Consider the following 21,500-nt stretch of genomic DNA (forward strand, 5'->3'; position numbering starts at 1 on the left):
CAAAAAGAAATCTATAAAACCTCAAAAAAGGAAACACAACCAGAAGAAAAACAACTAAGGATTATTTTATATTATCGATAACGATTATTTTCATAATTAATCAATCAGTTGGTTATTTTCTTCATTGATCGATTGATTGTTTGGTTTGTAAAAAAAACAACTCCTTTACAATGTTTGTTTTGTCCATCCAACAGTCCACACCTCAACACAATAAAAATACATTAAATGACTCAAATAATTTAAAAAAATCATGACATGACCATGTTTTTGTATGAAAAATTACTTCAACGATTATCAAAAAAGCTGCTCTTACAGTCAAGCCTTCCATATGTTTTCTGTGCAAAAATCTTAATTTGTAAAATAACAATAATCAAGCTGTCCAATAAATGTAGTAAAGTAGAAGTAGAAAAGTGGCATGAAAAGAAAACTCAAGTGAAGTAGAAGTACCTCAGAATTCTACTTAATTACAGTACTTGAGTAAATGTACTTACATTCCAACTCTGGGCATCGAAAGTACTTCTTCAAATGCCTAAATAACGCTGCTCCTCCACCCCTTTGCAAAATAATAACAAGACAGCAAAGCGGTACCAGATCCACCACCCGATCAGCGTTAAAAAGCAATTGGAGAATCCCTTTATGTAGAACATCATTTGCCCAAACTGCCTTTTCAGTAAAAGGGGCAAAATTATAAAACTCTCTGTCAGACCACTTGAAATGTATCCCAACCACCTTCAAAAGGAACAATACTGCTCTCACTCATATTTAGTTTTTACTCTGTGCTCTCTCTGTATACTTTTTTTCCTTTTTCATTTCATTCCATTTTATTTCATCTCTCTCTTATTTTTAATAATGTTAATCTGTATTTTTATTTTTAACCAAAAGCCCTATTAGGGACAAGTGTTCAGCTAAAAAACACTATGATACATCAGATGACTGTGTAAGCATATCTATGGTTGTATCTGTCCCTACCTAAATAAACTTTAATAATAATAATCATAATAATCATAATAATAATACTTTATTTAATGTTAGAAAAAGATGATGGTTTCAGTTAAATGCTGATAATCCCATTGGGTTTCGTGATTCAAGTCACTGCAGACTTTTTCTGTATTACACCAGACCATGATCTTTTCCTAACCTTAACCAAGTGCCATGAGTACCTAAATATAACTATAAAGAAATGTAATAATGCGTTGTATTAGTCCCTGCAAGTGGATATATTGCAAGAACCGATCAAATATGTTTCCAGCCTCACATTGACACTGGGATCTGCCCAGCACGACCGCGGCTTTCTGCCGGAGGAGTCGAGAAGCTTCCCCTGCAGCTGCTGGATGTTCACCGAGCGTAACTCACTCACTTTTCCCATCCGCAGTTTACCAGGGGGATTTGAACTGGCAACCAAAAACCCAAACCTGAGTAATATTTACTGTATATATACACAAAAACTGATTCCATGACAAGAAAATAATCATACCGTTGAGGTGAAGAGTCCACAATGGACTAATAAATTATCTCTCGGGTCAAGTTTAAATGTTCTAAAAACTGAATTTGGAAACATGGAAAACCCAAACGAAGGCTGGAGGAACAACGTACAACCAAATACCTCAGTTTCACAGAACCAACTAACAAAAACCACACAAGGGCAATCATGTCATTAGGCAGGCAGCCTCTGCATCAGCGGAGGGATTTTCCTTTTCTTTTCTTTTTTTTTCTACACCGAAAAAGCATATTCCTGAAAATGAAACACCTCCTCAGTAATTTGGGGGAACAATATCATAATAGATTTGTTCCCTTGAGGATCGTTCACTGAAGTCAACGATGTGCAACGTAAAGGAACTACATTACCCATGCTTTCCTGTCAAACTGATCCCATCCAGACATGGCTGTGGCAGATTCACATGGGATTAAAATGGCCGCAGACTGCGGTAATCCTGACGAAAACCACCAGACGTTTCCAGGTAGCTCCTGTCCCATGTGAAAAGGGTTTAACGTCACTTCATTCCCGGCCGCTCAGAGTAACGTGGAGCACCGGCCTCTGCTCTGTTTAGTCTACAGACCTCCACTTTGTTAGTTTGTTGAAGTAGCAGACTGACATGATGTGACCTGACCCCACTGGAGGAGGGAAGCTGCCATCTTGTCTTACAACGTCAATGTTTATCGACCTGTTGCTACCGCTCCCCCGAGGACCCGGCTCTCACACGCTCTTTTATTTCCTGCTGAGGGAGTTTGAAAAGAAACTAAAAAATATCTAGGAGGGGACGGTAGCTTCCTTGGGAACTACAATATGGTCTTGACATGCAAGTGCAGGAAACGTTTTCACAAATCTGGTCATTATGTTTTTATAGGAGCATTAGGCATGAAAACTACAACTCTGTGACACTAAACTCAACCGGACTACAAAAGCACTGACAAAGCACATAATAAAACATAGCAATTCAACCACAATACAGAATGAAGAACTAGAATAAAGTGATCGATAGAGTGAGACAGAGAGCCCTAAAACGGAAGAATCTGCGCTTCTATAATCAGCATTTTCAGTTTTTTAGTGGGCATTCACACAGCTTCATCGGCCACCAAACGGCGCGGCAAAAACGCAGGTCTTTCCATTCATTTTGAATGGGGATAGTGCGTTTAGGCTGCGGCTGGGGGTGCCGCGCCAAATAAACGCAGCGGGCCTGTGACGAAAAGTTGAGACCGACTCAACTTTTGGAGAAACGCAACCCCACGTCAAGCTGCGGTGGCCAGTCACGTAAGCCCCGATCAGACTTGTCGCTGTGTTTTGAGGCAGTGTGAGAGTCCCGTACAGGAAACAGGAAACATCACTGCCTCTATCGCTGCCACAAGAAAGTTTTAAAACACGAAACGCAAGCACTGAACTGCCCAGGAGTTTGTGTAACCGCTAAATGTTTGCCAAACAACAAAGCACAGTCCATCAGTCTTGCTCGTCTCTCGTTTTTTTCTCTTTCTCCGTGAAATGAAGCTGCCTTCGAGTGCGGTCGGAAACGTCAAGATCTATAAACGATCTGACGGAAAACAGTAGTTGTGAAATATAAAGTCGACTTGTGCTACATTGGGGGGGGGGGTTAAAGAACACGACAGGACGTCACACAAGTGGGCCGTTTCATTGACACTCCCTCCACCGCACAACCCTGCCGCAAATCGCCGGATCGCTGTTTCCCCGTCTGAACGCAACTTGAAGGAGGAATTCGCACATCCAACTATCTCAGATGCTGGTGCGTTGGCGAACATCACTTGGGTACAGGGAAGAAGATCCCGCACGCTGCTTTTGCTCAGCATCACAATTTATTGATCATACTAACGTTTCGGCCCTTCTGGACCTTTGTCAAGATTATTTAAAACAATTCTTAGAACATTGATCTGAAATAGATAATGCTGCGCCCATTCTGTGTGCACAGGTGTGAGAGTGTCTCTCAATGATTGACAGCCACACGTGTACAATCTGTCATGTTATTTTCCACATATATATGAAAAAGTAAAGAAAAACAGGAGCAAGTTAGACACCACAACACATAATTAAGTATACAAGAATATTTACAGGAATTGCGTGAACTTGCGTGATTGTAACTCCTGCTTTGCAGTTGTTGTTTTTTTATCAATGACATTATCAACACACACAAATATACAGATATGCACGCATACACACACACACAGACACACACACACACACACACACACACACACACACACACACACACACACACACACACACACACACACACACACACACACACAGTCTCCTGGTATCTGTTGGCTCAGCTGCTGAGGAGTGATGTGAAGAGAGAGGGGTTTGTGTGTGTGTGTGTGTGTGTGTGTGTGTTGTGTGTGTGTGTGTGTGTAGTGTAGTGTTGGCCAGACAATCTGGATCAGACTGTCGCTACAGGATTAACCCACACACTCAATGACATGGTCACTAACACACACATAAAGAGCACTGATTCACTCCCATGAAGACACAGACACATGTACGTATCAGTTTTTATACACAGACACACACTTTTGTGGCTTTTTTGTGCTCATGTTTTTTTACTGCGTAGATACAGACACACCCTCAGCCAGCGTTTCTTTCATGTCTGACTGTAAAAGTTCTGAGGCCACTGAGAGAGAGCGTTTGCATGTCAATGCGTACATTTTCACTTCAACAGCTTTTCACACAATTTGCGGCCGCCTGTTTGTGTGTTTGTGCTTGCAAATCGGTTTGTTCTCACTTGTTCTGTCTGAGCAGATTTGTTGTGTTGTAGCATGCAAATGTGTGTTCTTGTGTGTCCTGGAGACAGAGCAGTAGTCTGTGTGTTGTATGTCCCTTATTCTTGTATTAACTCCTGCCTGTGTTTACTGTTACAGTTTTGAGGTGTGTGATTATTTGGAGTTATTTGCCTGTGGTCGGGTGGGCAGACAAGTGCCTGTAGGCGGGAAAACACAATATATTTAATGAGCCTCCTCATTTAGCAGCTATTCAACTAATAGCTGCACATCTCAAATGTAACTTGTACATATCAGTTGATGTATAATCATCCTCCATGTTTTTTAGTTTTGTTCTTTTCACTTTCCATTTCTGTGTGAGTAGAATCATAATTAGAAACAGAGGGCGTGAAATTAGAGATGTTTAACACCTTTCTCTGTCTGTATTTGTTTTTAGACCAGGCCACATGTAAAAATCCTCTCTAAAAATTGTTATAGATTCATCTCAACAATTTTTAGTTAGTCAGTTTGTTTAGTCACGTGACAAGTCAAACCTTCAAAACAAACTCTAAATGTCTCTTCATCAGTGGTGACAAACATGTCAAAACTTATTTTTAAAAACAACATCCCCAGCCCTTTTCAGTGAGTTCCATATTTTAGGACCGTTTAAGGCAACCGTTTGCCTTCCACACACACAACACATAACACACACTCAACCCCAGTCTCTCTCTCTCTCTCTCTCTCTCTCTCTCTCTCTCGCTTCCTCCCTCCCTCCCTCCTAAAGCCCTACACGATGAGCCGTCTGATTAGATGTCTCTAGAGCTTTACAGAGCAGTCGCTAGTCTCCACGTACGTGCAAAGACAGATTCATGCACACACAGACACATTATAGGCCGTTGTTAAGCTACAGTCTCACACACACACACAGAGGGAGATACCAGGCTGTAGTCTCCTGTCTCTAAACCCTCTTCGTTCTCATAGAGATAAGAAGTGCGTCTCATTGTTAGCAGACAACAGTCCCGTTATCATCTTATCAGAGAGCCAGTCCAATCTGGAGGAGGCGGGGCTGCAGAGTGTGTGTGTGTGTGTGTGTGTGTGTGTGTGTGTGTGTGTGTGTGTGTGTGTGTGTGTGTGTGTGTGTGTGTGTGTGTGTGTGTGTGTGTGTGTGTGTGTGTTTGACAGGGTATGGGTTGGGGTGGGGGGGGGTACTTTGGTTAAGTGGGGGTCCTTTGTCATGCAACAGGTGCTGTTGTCGCGCAATTTGTCTTGATGCTAAAGACTCCTGAGGGCTGTACTGTGTTTGCATCAGCGTGTCTAAGAACAAAAACACACAGCTGACTGTTCAAACGTCAGTTAATCCTCATTCTCACTCCGGATGAACTGACTCACAATGTGACGACCCATCTGAGGTTGTACTTTGTTAAAACAACATGGGTCTCATTAACACTTTGAGCACAGCCCCCTGTCAGTGCAGTCGGTCTTTGGGAGACTTCATCCACACCAAGCAAGACAGACAACCGAAGGGTATAAAATGGGATCCTGGTTTACTACATATTAGTTAAGTCACTCCCAGGAGGCTGCGCTCTAAGGCTAATGCAATCACAATTTTACGGTTCAGTTGTTAGACAGAATCAACATTAATATAGGTTGATAAAACAATTGTCTTTTGTGATATATACTTCCACAGCATACGATGGATGTCATGTAATTTTGTCGTTGAAATAGTAGGAAGAAGATATTTAGACGTATGTAGAGGTGTGTGTATTAATGATCTCTTTTTTTCTTCTCTTTTCTCATTCAGATAAAGACAACGTGAAAGAAGAAGCGGGAGGTGCAGAGGAGCCCGTCAAGGAGGCCAAAAAGGAGAAGAAGGAGTCATCCAAGGAGAAGAAGGAGTCGAAGAAGGATTCCAGCAAAGAGCCTAAGGAGGAGGCGAAGAAGGAGTCCAAGAAGGAATCGTCCTCCTCCAAGGAGAAGAAGGAGTCGTCCAAGGAGAAGAAGGAGAAGGACAAAGACAAGGAAGGGAAGGAGTCAGCGGACAAGAAAGTCTCCAGGAAATCATCTGTAAAAGTGAAAGAGAAGAAGAAGGAGCCAGAGGCTGGAGAGGGCTGACGAGAGCAATGCGATAAACTCGCATGATATGCATACACACGACATACATAAACACAAGATACATGTACACACGTCTAAACATCAGGCACATATACACACACCAGGGGCTCACACATATAAACATACATACATGGATATACAGTGAACATGTAAACAGAAGGTCACAGAACTCGACACACAAACACACGCACACATTCACTTATGCAGTCCTAATACATGTAAATATTCTCCGTCAAGCTACATATACGCCAGTAGCAAAGCAATCCTCTCAGATGCATATTTACATCGTCCAGTAATAGCTGATACACACACGCGCACACACACACACACCACACACACACACACACACACACACACACACACACACACACACACACACACACACACACACACACACTTTCTGTGTCTCTGGGCTGCTGCTGCTGAACCACACACCACATCCACTAGTTTTGGTGTGTGTGCGCGCTGGGCAACTGTGGTGAGGTCTGAGCCTGAGGAGAGCGAGGACGAAGGCTAAACTCCTCCTCCTCCTCTGCTCAGACATTTTGCTGACTCTCTCCTTCCTACTCCATCCTCCTCCACGCCTTCGTCGTCTAGCCTCAGCAGCAGTTGAACCCACAGCCCTGCGCCTCCCTAATCCCAGTCAGACCCCAAACCATCCCTCTCAGCCCACGCAGACTTCTGGACGTGACGTCAGACCCGCCCTCTCGCCCCCACCGGTGGCACCAGGGCTCGCCAGAGCCTCCCCCGCCTCGCCGCTAAGAATAAATGGCCCGCCGCGTCCAGCAGCCCCGCTGCTTCCGGGTAAATCAAGGCCACATCCTACAGCCGCCACCACCGCCGCCGCCACCACCACCCCCTCTGACCTCTTCCAGTCAGTTAAGTTTTTTTAAATCTGGGACACTCAAGGACACGCAGGCTGCTGATGGACGCATACTCGGTGCTGCGGGGTCGAACCTGAGACTGTTTTTGTACGGTGGAAACCAACAGGGCGTTTTCTGGAAAAAGCAGTGTGGCAATCAGAAGCGGAGAAGAGCCTGCAGGGCCAGTTTAACACCCAAGGCGTTTTCTGCTCATCTTCAAGGACATCACGAAGGGGAGGCTAGATATTAAATACACTCCAAGGCACTTGTGTCCTCTGTAACATCAGCAGCATATTTAACAAGTGACCTACGAGCCAGTCGGATGTGGTAGCGTAGGATGACCATTACTAGTGCCAGAGGAAGAACAGCAAACTCTTTTTTTTTTTCCTTTTCCAGCAGCAAACAAACATAGGTTTACTGTAGGTGAACAGGGTATTTATTTGGTACCAAATAAGTTAGTAATAGTTTAAACAAAAGTTAAAATATCAGTTCACTCAAATTGAAGCAAAGCAACATATTTTCTTATTTTTAGTGGTATCAAGCCATGCAGACAGATGGTGTTTGGTTTGTGCATGTTCTGAGTAAAGTATCAATTATTGAAAACTATCTTTCGAAAAGTTGGCATCACATGACAACTAGTCCTTTATGTCAGTTATTTACTGATCTTAATTTGACAACATTTCAAATTTGCGAAGAAGGTGAGAAAGATTTCGAAAGGGTTTAAGGACAAAAAAAACAAACCTGTTTCATGAGTTTTGATATTAGTATTGTATCGTCTAAAATGTCTAACAAAAAAGACCCAGCTTTGTTTTGAGAGATCCATCGCTGAGGTTTCTGCATCCTCTCCAATACAACTCAGGTGAATCGACTTTGGTTTGTGGAGTTGACAACACTGAACATTTGTAATTTAAAGAGTTCAACAGCGTCATGTCTTTCCAGAAACAGACGTGTCACCAACGATCTTTTACTGTAGAACGCAGTTCCAGTTAAAACTCTGTTCTGTGGATTATCCAATTTAAGTTTTTGGAAAGACGAGCTGCTACTGAGTTCAACTGTAACTGTGTTGTACCATTGGGCAGAATGATCTCATGAAGTGGCGTATGTATGACACGCCAATTCATATGCCGCTTTGGCATGTTATCAGGACGCATAATCGCTTTTTAGCCTGTTTATCAACGCCGTTCGGCCGCCGTTGACCTACATCACCGTAGCGAGTAGTATGAAAGGACGTAAGTCCGCAGAGCGAGGAGGGTTGGGGTGGCAGATGGTTAAAACACAGAACAGTCACATAGGAGAGCCGGGATCGTGGCGTTTTTCAACCGTTTTTCTTTTTTTTTCTCTTTTTTTTTTTAACCCTTCTCCAATGTTTCTTCCCTAATCCCAACCGTTTATTATTTTCTTAAGCGTGTGACGTTGGTCACCGTCGTGTTTTTGTCATTTTACTAAAGCCTTCCCCAATGTTCTTTTCCTAAACCCAACCTATTTTTTTTTTTACACGCATGTGACGTTGGTGTGTATGTTTACATCCGCTGTATACAGCGTAGACATACATGTGAATAGCTCAAAATGCGTACAGATAACACGGCATTTGTCTTTAGGAAAGTGGCGTGTATGTTTACGCAAAGTCATGATGTCATGTTGCATTTGGGGTGGATGCAGAAATCTAAGAGACACATCTTATAAAACCTGTGCTAATCGAAATCAAAACTCTCTGCATGGTTCGATACCAGTAGAGAGAAGAGAGATTGGTATAAAGAATATTGATTGATAAGGTATAAAGAATATTGATGAAAAAACAAGACAGAATTGTTTAATTGGTTATCTTCAAAGGGTTTTTACTTGTTGGAGGAAAGAAGAAAGAAGTCTTGCAGTTTAAAATGTGTATTACTGTCTTGTCTGATCAGATTAACAGCATAGTTTGAATGCTGGATGTTAGAAAAACTTAAAAATAAACTTGAAAATGAATCGGGAGCTTTAAAATGAAACAGTCGGGGATGTGAATCTGTCTGGATCCATCAAAATTGGATCAAAATGAAGCGTTCGTCCTCGGTTTTACAGACTTGACCCTGTTGAATTACAAGCTACAAGTTTTTCTTTTTTCATTGCAGAAATGTAAGGCATTGGACACACATACACTCACGTAACGTAGGAGCTTTGAGCTGTATTTCTGCCAGACTTGAAGCTTATTGACTTCAGCCATAGATGCTGTGCCAGCTTAACAAACGACCGTCCCAGCAGCTACGAGTCTGCACAATGTCTGTGTGTTTAGCCTCAGGCCTTCTTTCCACTGGGAAACAAATATTCAGCTGACTGAAGCACTGGTCATGGGTCATGTATTTTTTTTTTTTTTTTGTGTTTTTCAATTATAAATATTTGAACTTTTAGCTAATAAACGAAGATAAACTCATCCTCGCCAAGGAGGTTAGATAGAAACGTCTGTGATGTTACAGAGGTTCCCATTGGACACAAGGTACTACATGTTACTGTTTCAGAATATATTGAATATTTATAATAGAGTAGTAGGTTTTTGCATTGTTGTATTAGCTGTTCAGATGTACCAGGCTCCTGTTCTGAGTCTGCTTTTATAGCCACAAATCATTCCAAAAGGAGATGTTCTGCACTTAAAGGAACACGCCGACTTATTGGGACTTAGGAATAGGAAAATGTTGGCGTTATTTCGTCACTTATTGGGAGCAGTAGGCTAGATGGAGCCGGTTACCTCCAGGATCTGTGCTAAGCTAGGCTAGCGGTGGGTGCATCAGACAGAGTTACAACACGCATGGAGATGAGAAGGGTATGTATGGACTTATCTAACTCTGGGGGATACGGGGAATAAGACAAAGTCGGCGTGTTCCTTTAACGTTAACATGCAGCCTGAAGAAGATCCACAACCAAGGGGTCTGAGAATGAAATCAACCTTATTAATGAAATATTTAGTAATAAAATGAATCTACTAAGTATGTAAGCAAAGCCTTCAATTAGTTCTTTATTGTCATTTTGTTTATTTGTTAACAGTTATTTGGATAATTTGATTGTATGTCTGTCTTTTTTCTACATGTGTGGATGTGAATGATCTGGTTGAGTGATGCCATTTTCTCCTGAATTATTCTCTGGTTTGATTGTTATTTATATATTATTCCAACAGCCGCAGGATAAATAACCTGCAGATTGTTACCAGTAGTCGTCATTTGCCCGTTGAAAGCTCCTTCCAATTTAAAGTTTACTTGATGTAAATGAACTCTTAACATTAATTTCTCCCTCAGAGTTCTGCGCTGGGTCGTCTTTCCTCTGCAGCGGTACTGAAGCTGTAAGTAGATCATAGTTGTGACAAAGTTTCTGCTGTGGTGGTATATTCTGAACCTGTAAAGTGATGTCTTACCATTGATTTCACATTGCTCACATCGCTACAAGATTAGTCTATATCCACGACCTTTCATTTGCGGGATTGCTCAGTTGCTGACCGAAATTCCGCCGGATTTCACTAATTTAGGCCGGATGTCCGTCACCTTCCGCTTTCTTTGTGTTGTAATTTTAAACTCTGGTGGATTCATGAGGACTATGGTTACCTGCTCCTCAGATCTCTGCAGGGTAAATCCAGACAGCTAGCTAGACTATCTGTCCAATCTGAGTTTTCTCTCGCACGACTAAAACAACTTTTGAACGTACACATGTTCCACCAAAACAAGTTCCTTCCCGAGGCTGTTTTGCAGAGGCACCGTGGCTCCATCCGCTTAGCGCCGCCCAAGACAATTGTGATTGGTTTAAAGAAATGCCAGTAAACCAGAGCATGTTTTTCTCCCATCCCGGAATGCTGTGGGGACTCATTTCCCCAGCAGGAATCTCCAATATTAGTATGTCTGGTCTTTAAACTACGTTTTTTCACAAAAACATGAGAAGTGACACAGGACATGACGTAAAGTGATGCCAAGGGGCCGCCCCAGAGCGTCAAAAACTGGCGCCAAGGGGTCCTGACCACGGATGTATTACAAGACCTGACCAAGCGCGTTGAAAAACACCGCCAACGGATTACCCAAAGAGTTAAAAAGTGATGCCAAGGGGTCCTGAACAAGCGTCAGTATTTGACGAGTTGGGAGTGATAATGTGTTGGTTATAAACGCTTTTAGCCTAAGTTAAAAGAATTACATATAATTGGATCATTTTTATAGCAGCAATAGCCAGGGATGTTTCCTGTTTACAGTAAAGTTAACGGGGACTCGCATGCCGCGATAAGGACAGATGAGTCTGATCTCCGGTTACATGATTGTCCACCGCAAAGTGATGTCGGATTGCTTTTCGCCAAATCTTAAAATTGGTCTTGACTTTTTGCAAAACAAACGGAAAGACCTGCGTTTTTACCGGACTGCCTGATGAGTGACGACCGACGCAGTGTTTGTGAATGAATGCTTAGCCAGCCAGTGCTTAACTACAGCATTAGAGTTATGAACGGTCGTACTATCTTTACCTTTATCAAATCGCCTCAAAACGACACCAGGCTGATACAGTGTAATGAATTACAAGAATACTGGATGTAATGCAGTTTGTTTACAGCCCAAAGGCCAACACATACAGACTGAAGTGGTAGTCAAGTTACAAATAACAATATGTGCTGATGTGGTGTGTAAAATGGGTAATATTGGTACTTTTCAACTTTTCTGCAGAGTTGATGACGTAAAATAAGGCAGTGGCGTATCCAGACAATCAGACGTGTACCAAACAGTCACCGGTATACTAGCCTGAATGCCAGCCAAATTTAGCCCCGCCCACAACATTTGAGAAGTTTGGTCTGGACTTGAGCCGTTGTGGAACAACTATGCTCGAACCAGAGCTGTTCGGACCAATCAAATTGTCAGGGCGGGCTTTATACGACGATGGACAGATGATTAACAGTAACTGTAACTGCCGCTGGAGAATTGAGAGGTGTAGATTCCGCCATCACGTCTGTTATAGAAGATATCAACGGCGCATTCATTTTAAAAGAGGAACAGAGAACCGCGATCAAGGCATTTGTCGATCGGAAAGATGTTTTTGGCGTCCTTCCTATGGGATTTGGCAAAAGTTAAATTTATCAGCTGGCCCTGATGGTCGCTAAGAAGACATACATCACATACTCCGTTGCTCTGATTGGTTGTAGGTCTATCCAATTGAGTGCAGAGGCATATTCTTTCCTGGTTCGGTTGAAACCCGCCCCATAATCACAGCCCAATGGAGCAGACTCATATTCTGACTAGAATCGGAGTATGACCCAAGGGGGTAAGCTTCGCTTCAGAACTCGAACCTTCGATGGCGCCATTTTGTTGCTACAAAGGTATCACCTCCTGTTAGCATTCCACTGACCGCCATTTTCTTTTTACGTCACTTGACTTTTGTCCATTGTTTATTTCTAAAGAAACACAACAATGTATAAAAGGCTCCATTACCTTGTACCTCACGTTATGGCTCCATAGTAGACGTTTTTGTAAAAATAGGCTAACGATTGTTTCATAACCACAAGACTTACTGTCGCACAGTAGAGGAATTACCGTATAGTGCAGGAGAAGCTCACAGGCAGTTTCGACTTACATGAGCTGTTTAGGTTTAATTACTAATGTTAACTAGCATGTTAGTGATCAGTAATTAGCCTGTGCCTATGTTATCTCCTTACATATACCTATGCTCTCCGTCTCTGTAAGATTGGGAATGATTGAGATTTCTCTCGGCACAGCTACCAGAAGACTTCACACTTTCAGACAGGTTGCTCACGTCACATCTACGTTGTCTCTGTCAGTTGGAGGCTGCGCTGTAAAGCAAGAGATCACCGGAAAAGTGCTTCTAATAGCCTTCACTGGTCTCCGTCCAGAGCAACGGGGCCTATTGGTCCATTATATATATGTCAATGGTATGACCACGTCAGGCTACCGGTATACGGGCTTGCATAAAAAACAATGGACAGGAGTGTTTTAAAGTGCATCACACAATGTGTATTAAGTCATCATGTTGGCTTGACATTGCACAAAAACCTTGGAATGGCATATTTCAGAATTTTTCCGACTTTCCACGGTTTCTCAAACACAGCACGATTCTTACATTTCACCCCAGAGAGTTGCGGACAAAGTGTAGAAAGGAACCAAACACTTGTCAAGTTGATGAACAGGACTCGGTCTGACGGCTTTTGAAGTGATTGTTTTATTTCTTTATTTTTTACTTTTTCGGGGGGGTGGAGGGGAGGTCAGCGGCAGACTGGGTAACGGGGGCTAAAGCAGAGCTGCTGCTGTTTAATCTGGCAGCAGCTCTCCCAGTGTGTACATGTAGGAGCGCTGCAGATAAAGTTACAGCAACCCGCAAAAACACTCTTCTCTCGGTTTCTCTGTTTCTCTTTTTCCATCGCTCAATTATTTTCATTTCATTCTTTTAGCTCATTTCTGTTTCTATCCCCCCTCGCCATCATACTTCATGTCTATTTATCCCCTCTTTGTTATCGCTCCCTTCATCTCTATACATCTTGTCAACCATCTTTCTGTCAACGCACCTTTTCTCTCCATCTTTTTTGGTCACTTCCTTCTCTTCGTACTCTTTCCTGTCTCTCTCCAAAGCTTTAAAATCTTGTCTCCATCACCCACTCCATTTTCTTTCTCTCGTCTCTTTTTTTTTTTAGCTCTCCTAATTCACTTCAAACCTCTTTTCCCTCATTGCTATTCCAATAACTCTTTCGCAATCTCTCTCTTCCGATCTCTCCATCTTTCCATCTATCAACGCTCACTAAATGATCAGCCTCTCTTTGTTGTTTTCTTTCATATTTTAATACTCCACCCTTCCCCACCCACGGGGACTTTTCCTTCCTGGAACCGTGGGACTTGATTCCAACTTTAATTTCTTTGGCCATATTTTCAAAATCGTGTAAAAAGTCTCTACATTCAAGCGCCACAAACATGTTGAAATTTAGTTTTGAAAATGTTAGAATAATAGACATCTCTGATTAGTCTAACACAAACTTTGTGTTATGCAACCTCCGTTTTTGGATGCCGTGGTTTTCCCTTTGCTAAAACACAGTGTTCCAGTCACACAGCTAAGAGATAAAGATAGGACCAAATGCTTTATACTGTAAATAAAACAAGTAGTAGTTATATATGTTACATATTAAATTATGACATGAAATAGAAGGGCACTCGGAGAGCGTAGACCTCCGCCAAGGCATGCCCTATCTCGTAGTGTTAACCATCTGACTTGAGCGGGTGTTCGTGTAAATTTTCTCAGTCGGGACCTCATCTTTTAGATTATTCCAAATCCACGTGAAGGCAGCGCAATTTCCCTAACGCGCAATGTTGTTGAAAGTGAAAAATAATTTCTGTATCCGCTTCAAAATTGAATGGGTTCTTCCTTGGCCTGTGCTACACCCTTCCCACCGAATTTCATGAAAATCATGGTAATGATGCACAAATGAGTGTCAGTCATGTGCGGTCAATTCAGTTTCATGTATCCAGCCCAGTGGTGGGTGGGGTGGGGGGCATGAAAGAGGACAGACTACACAAACACACAGGAGGAAACACCTCACACACACCATTCATTCAGAAGGGAGCAGAGACGAGGAGAGGCTGAAGATCCCGATCCAAACGATTGTCCAGCACACAGAAGTGGGAGTGAAAAGTGAGGATAAGGAGAATAAGCGTGCACAGCTTGTGGGACAACGAACAAACCGATGTGTCTCATCCCTTTGGCTGAATTTAAACTGTTAATTGTGGACTTGTTGTAGAGATGTCGGATTGTTTCTTGAATGTGCTTGTGTGTGTGTTCGTTGAGGGTTTTCTCTGCGTACCTACTTCTTCTGCTGTTCTCAGGTCGATCCTGATCTCCGATGAGATTACCTGATGAAATAACGGTTACATAATAAACAGAAATGAAGTAGCTCTTAACAGAGCAGTAAACGTGTCTGCTGAAGAACAGATTGCTTGAAGATGCTTTGCTCTTAAAAGTCTGTCTGGGCATTTGAACTGCAACGGGGAAGTGACACAGAGCTGGGGTCACTTTTTGATCCTCACAAAACTAGTTCTTGCGCACCCTTCTTCTCTCTTTTTCTCTTCTCTTTCCTCTCTTTCTTTTGTCCCTCTCAGTCTCAGTCTTTCTTCCAGAGCTTGACTTCTTGTCTTCCTCCTTTGCTCCTTTGGTTTGCGTTTTGTATTTGTGACTTCAAACACTTTCCCAGATTCTCCCTATTCAGTAACTTCTTCCCTCATTCTCGCCTCAGCCCAGTAAAGCAGCTCTGAAGTGAGGAACCGCTAAACATGGCTGCACACACCCAACTGGTAAAAACATCAAACAACAATACTTAAACAATCAAAGTGTTACCGGGGCCGCAGCAGTTTGTCATTTTTTTTCGACAGAGTGTAATAAAAGTGGAGTTTGGATTTAGACGTCGAGTAGCAGCCGGCTCAGTGTGGGTTTTATTTCGGAGTTTATTTCTGTCTCCCGGGGTTTTAGGCGTAAACAAACTGGATCAGATAATTGCCGCATCATTTTACTCTCGCTGCAGATTTGACGCGTCAGCAACGTTTCACCTCCGCCACGGGGAACTTAAGTGGATCGGATTTCTTTTTTGTGTGAACAACACTGATCCCATGTTTTTATTTTGATCCCAGGGGAAAATTTCCAGAAATGATATGTTGTCTCCCTTGGTTACGCGGCTACGTCATGTTTTTGTCTCCTCAAAGTGACGTTAACAACCTTTTCTTCCACGTGGAAGAAAAGGTTGTTAACGTCACTTTGAGAAAATATTATATATATTAAATAAATATATTATTTTCTCCTCCACTGTTAACATTCATATTCATACATTTTAATTCTGTTAATGGGGACATTTATCACAAAAATGTAAAGGTCTTTATCTCAAGATATGTTTTTTTATCAGACTCTGAGCCCGAAATCTCCACTTCAGTAGTACGCACATACACCAAACTTTCCATTTTGATTACTATCTATATTCTGAAGGTTGTTATAGAGGGTTTTGTTCCTAAATCATTTATAGCCTGATTTATACAACATTTTATACCTGAAAAATTTTAGGGATATCCATAATTCTCTCTATCAAAACCATTGACTCTAATCTAAATGTCAACTAAATTAAACAAGAATTCTGAACCTGCATGGCTTTATCCAATGTTCTGATTCCTGTTTTGGAAATGTATGCAAATAGCTGCATATTTAAACATACAGTTTCAAAAAAAATAGTCTTGATGTGAGTAATCAACTAGGGAGGTTATATGGTGATTAGTCTATGTCGACGACCTTTCATTTCCGGGATTGTTTAGGTGTCGCTGGAAATTCCGCCGGATGTTCCTTTTTTTTTAAGATAATTTTTTTTGGGGCTTTTCCCTTTATTTAAAAGTGGCTAGATATGAAAGGGAGAGAGAGATGGGCGTTGACACGCAGCAAAGGGCAGCAGGTCGGACTCGAACCCGGGCCGCTGCAGGACTCGGCCTACATGGGGCCAACGCTCTCGCTGGGTGAGCTAGAGGCCGCCCCGGATGTTCCTTTTTGAGGCCGGATGTCCGTCACCTTCCGCTTTCTTTGTGTTGTCATTTTCTTTCATTGTGTCCGCCGCTTAGCGCCGCCCATGACCATTGTGATTGGTTGTAAAGAAATGCCAATAAACCAGAGCACGTTTTTCTCCCATCCCGGAGTGCTGTGTGGACTAGCCAGACCCTCCTCCGCAGCGCTGTGGAGGAAGGTCAGGCTATATGGTGATATATTTTAGTTATTTTTGTTTACCCTGTTGACCTGTAGTGTCTTGCTTTAATGAATTAGCCATAAAAGAAAGTAAAATGACCCGAATAACACAAGTAAATAATATTTTATGATCTAACAATAAATATTGTTTTGTGATTGTTGGATTCTATGTCTCGGGCACATCCTCCCCACCCCCGCCCTTCCACATCCCTGGACAAAACCAGTTCAATCTTTCATCCCGTGCCGTCCAGCAAGAGGATTTGTACCCACTGTAGAAGTCATTTCACTTCGCTGACACTTCAGATACTCCAGTGTCAAATTCCACATTAAAGCAGGTGAGTTGAGTTGAGCATCTTTTCTCTTTGACCTTTTAAAACAGCCACATTTCCCATGTCTGTTGTGTTTCTGCCTGCAGGAGGAGGATGTCTGCTGTGTGTGTGTGTGTGTGTGTGTGTGTGTGTGTGTGTGTGTGTGTGTGTGTGTGTGTGTGTGTGTGTGTGTGTGTGTGTGTGTGTGTGTGTGTGTGTGTGTGTGGGTGGGTGGGTGGGTGGGTGTGTGTGTGTGTGTGTGTGTGTGTGTGTGTGTTTGTGTGTGCAGGTTCTGTGGTCCAGAGGAGCAGGTAAAGAGCTGAAACTGAACTCTGCTGCAATCATGGAGGGGAAAACCCCCCTCACCACTGCAATTGGACTGTTTTTCGTTTACAAAATCAATTATGTGCTGAGTGAGTTTCATGACCCTTGGGGCCCTTGAAACCTGCAAAAAAAGCATTCCTTTCTGAAAATTCAGACGTTGTGCTGATACAGTACGTGTTCGACAACAGCGATACGCGCCAAGAGATTAACTCGTAGCCGGACTTCCCCGTGAGAAGCTCGTAAAACCAGGAGAGTATGGAGCGTGATAGATCCCAGACCTCCCACACCATTTCTGCTGTTCTCTAACAAACGCGTCTCCTCCCTCTGAAAGAGACATTTCACACAAACACTTCACTCCTTTACATCCTGAAAATATACACATCATCAGGCCCTCAACGTTTGACTCGTGTGTTTCCAGGGCGTTTGTTCGTTGTAAAAAGTACATAAATCGTTTGTAACAAAGCTCCATAAACCTCTAAAATATCTGCAGTTCATGTCCTTACAGGGATGTACAATACTGACAATTACATGCCACAATTAGCGTTTTTATTGTGTAGTTTCTTTATATACCATTTCACACACATTTACCAAATTGTGCTATATGTCAATACTGGAAAATGTAATATATAGGCCATATTTCCGAGCTCTAGCTCAAACCCGAGAATTTGTCTTGTTATGGTAGCATCCTTACATCAGATGTTTTGTTTACTATTTTATACACACATTCAGTCATCTTTAGGAACTTTGTGATCTTGATTAGGATATTAAACGATGAATCATGCTAAAGCTGTACCTAAATTGTAGCAGAGAAAGCTGGTGTTTGACCATTCAGTGACTCTGTCCCTGGGCCATCAGAAAGTGCTCCCTTTTTTTGGGGGGGGGGGGGGGGGGGCAGGAACTATTGCAAAGGTGCCAAATGTAAACCGCTGTTCGAAACACAGGGACAGTTTTAGAATTTCTGAAAAGAGTTCCTGGGATCCTGGAAGAGGTTCTTGCAGTGGAAACGGGCTATAAGTGTTGGTGTGGCCTGACTCAGACAGCTGGGTCTCTCTAACCCCCCCCCCACCCTCCCCCCCCCATAGCCTCTCAGAGCCAGACCTGCCGGCTGCAGGGGGCTTTAACCTCAGGGCCACCGGGTGTCCCGTCTCCCGTCTGCAGCTAGTCTGAAGGCAGGGGGACGCTCAGACCATCTGAGAACATCAGAATCAATATCAGAATCAGCTTTATTGGCCAGGTTTGGGTAAACAATCAAGCAATTTGACTCTTCACTCTCAAAGTACAACACTCACTTATTTATTTATTTTTTTTAAGATATTTTTTTGGGGGGCTTTTCCCTTTTATTTGATAGTGACAGTGGATAGACAGGAAAGGTGGGAGAGAGATGGGGGGATGACACGCAGCAAAGGGCCGCAGGCCGGACTCGAACCTGGGCCGCTGCAAAGGACCTCAGCCTCCATGGAGTGAGCTAGAAGTCGCCCCGTACAGCACTCGCTTAACATATAAAGAATAAAAACAGAAAGGACAGTAAGAAATATATATTAAAAAAAAACTGAAAGGACATTAAGAAATATATATTTAAAAAACAAACTGTTAAGTATACAGTATAACAATACAATAGAATGTACACATTTTCAAGAAATATCCAATAACAATTGAAGAGAGGGAAGGAATAGTGCAATATCAGTATATCCTCCACTGAGGACATTGATCTCTCCTGGTCAGTCCTGCAGCAGCTTCTCCGCTAACACTTTACTTAAGAGGTATCTACATAAGAGTGACATGACACTGTCATGAACCCTAACCATAACCATAACTTAACAACCGAATGACCCTTACTAAAACAAGCGTTATGTCATAAATGTTTATGACTTGTTTATGACACGTTCATGACAGTGTCATGTCACTCTCATGTAGATTACTTTCAGGTAAAGAGTAACCGCTTCTCCTTCTCCTGCTTGTTTCAGATCCACTCCCTACAGACCAGCATCTTCCTTTAAAACAACCTTTTTCTTTTATCTTCTTAGCTGCTTGACATTTGCTCTTTTGTAGTTTATGTGTTGACGTAATGGTGTGGGGTGGGGGGGGGACTATGAGTACATTAGTCATTCTAAAAACACTATCCAGCAAAGAACATTTCTACAGGAGGAAAATACGGTTAGATTAAACTGCCTGGTGCTTACTGTGGTGCTTTTGGCTACATCTACACTACTACGTTTTGGTTTAAAAACAAATATCTTTTCGCTACGTTTACGCCTTTAAGTCCACACTACTCCGGCGTTTTCGAGCCCATAAAACGGAGACATTTTGAAGCGGTGCTGCCCCCGTTTCGGTTTGAAAACTCCGGGGTTGCTTTGTAGTCTGGACGGGCACAAACGGAGACCTTTTGGAAACGACGACGCACGTCAGTAGTCGGTTAGGTCGCTTACATACCTTTTCAGTAACAGCTCCGCCTTGTCGTCGGTCCACGCTAATTAATCCATGGTCTTACTTTTCGCCATTGTTGTTCTTTCTCCAGAGTATTTTCTTTATTTCTTAACTTAAACAGCCATGACTTTCAATCGCAGCTCGGTGTGTGTGAATGGTCATGTGATATGTGCTGTCAGACGTGTTAATATGGACGGAAATTAGTTCCGCTGCTGGAGCCAAGACTCTTGTGTGGCCGGAGATTGTGTTTTTCGACTGGTTACAGGAATATTGCTAAATCACTCCAATTCTGGTGTTAAACTATTAAACTTTGGGGCTTAAATGAAGCCTGTTACACTGACTGTATAACAAAATGCTTAAGGTGTAAACATAATTTTCTAACCCCATTACACTCCATCTTGGCTTGAAATTCTTCTTGTCATCTATCACCCATTCAACCATTCAGCCATGTCTCTTTCAGTCCCTGCACACCGTCTTTGGAGTTCCTTCCTTCCTTCCTCTTGATGAGACGTTAACTGAAAATTCTGTAAAATCTACAGACTTTCTTAACTCGCAGCTGATTCCCCGTCATCTCTTCTGAAGTGTGTGTGTCAGGGCTGGATGGTGTGTGAGGAGGTCATTAAAGTTTGTGTGTGTGTGTGTGTGTGTGTGTGTGTGTGTGCGCGCCTGCGGTCAGACCAGGTCACAATCTCTCTCTCTCTGTTGCCATCTAGTGGTTAATATTACCAAAATTCAGCCTCACACACACAAACACACACAGACACTCTTTATTGCTATAGACAGATTTAAATGGTATCTTTCACACACACTTTTGTTTTTTTTCTCACACACACACACACTCTCACTCTCGCTCTCTCTCTCTCTCTCGCTCTCTCTCATTCTCTCCCTCATTGAAACAAACTGTTTCTCTTTTTGACTAGCTTGCTTTTTTTAAAACACCCTTTCTTGTCATCAACACTCAAACTTTCTCTCTATGGCACTAATACACACTCTGTGACACATTTACCTTTTGACTCTTCACTGTCTTTTTGACTGACACACACACACACACCTGGGCTGTGCCTGGCAGCAGCACAGATCGAGCAACGGCTGACGCTCAGTTAAAAGCTGTTGGGTGGGTCCTAATTATTTCTTTGAAGACTCGCTTTTCCTCCCCGTCTGAGCTTCTGACGAGCTTCACTTTAAAGAGGCTACACACACACACACACACAAACACACACACACAAACACAAACGCGCACACTGTCATGCAACCCGCCTCATCTGTCACATAAGACTTTGATGTCGACTCCAGACTGCAGATTTATGGGAACATAATGCTAAAACGTAGAGGAGTTTTTATGGTGGAGGAGTGTGTTGAGTTTGACAAGGAGGAGATATTTTCACAAAAACTGAAAGTAGCATCCAAAACAGCAACATTCATTTGATGATGATTTCGTTTCGAAAGAAGCCTAATATGATATGTGATAGTTTAGTTTTTTTGCTCATAGTTTTGATTTGCGTTTGAAATCTTCTATTGGAGGAATTGTTTCCCTCGGTTGATTGACTCTTTCTTGACTGACTTTGGGTCCTGT

General features: G+C 42.5%; 2 protein-coding genes across 3 annotated transcripts in view; both read left to right on the plus strand.

The window, feature by feature from the left end:
* bbs9 (Bardet-Biedl syndrome 9) overlaps nucleotides 1–6,678 on the plus strand; it is a 190,189-nt gene extending 183,511 nt beyond the window's left edge. For both annotated transcript variants that reach the window (XM_039806472.1, XM_039806473.1), the window contains one exon: nucleotides 6,002–6,678. In XM_039806472.1, the coding sequence (XP_039662406.1) occupies nucleotides 6,002–6,312 (311 nt within the window). In that variant the 3' untranslated portion in view covers nucleotides 6,313–6,678. The remainder of the gene's footprint in view (nucleotides 1–6,001) is intronic.
* A 3,257-nt stretch (nucleotides 6,679–9,935) lies between these two features.
* The window catches only part of bmper (BMP binding endothelial regulator), a 53,046-nt gene continuing 41,481 nt past the window's right edge, over nucleotides 9,936–21,500 (plus strand). Inside the window, exons 1-2 of the mRNA XM_039806161.1 lie at nucleotides 9,936–10,482; nucleotides 17,096–17,206. The gene's annotated coding sequence lies outside the window, so the exon portion shown is untranslated. The remainder of the gene's footprint in view (nucleotides 10,483–17,095; nucleotides 17,207–21,500) is intronic.

Source organism: Perca fluviatilis, chromosome 7 (genome assembly GCF_010015445.1).
Source record: "Perca fluviatilis chromosome 7, GENO_Pfluv_1.0, whole genome shotgun sequence".
Taxonomy (NCBI): Eukaryota; Metazoa; Chordata; class Actinopteri; order Perciformes; family Percidae; genus Perca; species Perca fluviatilis.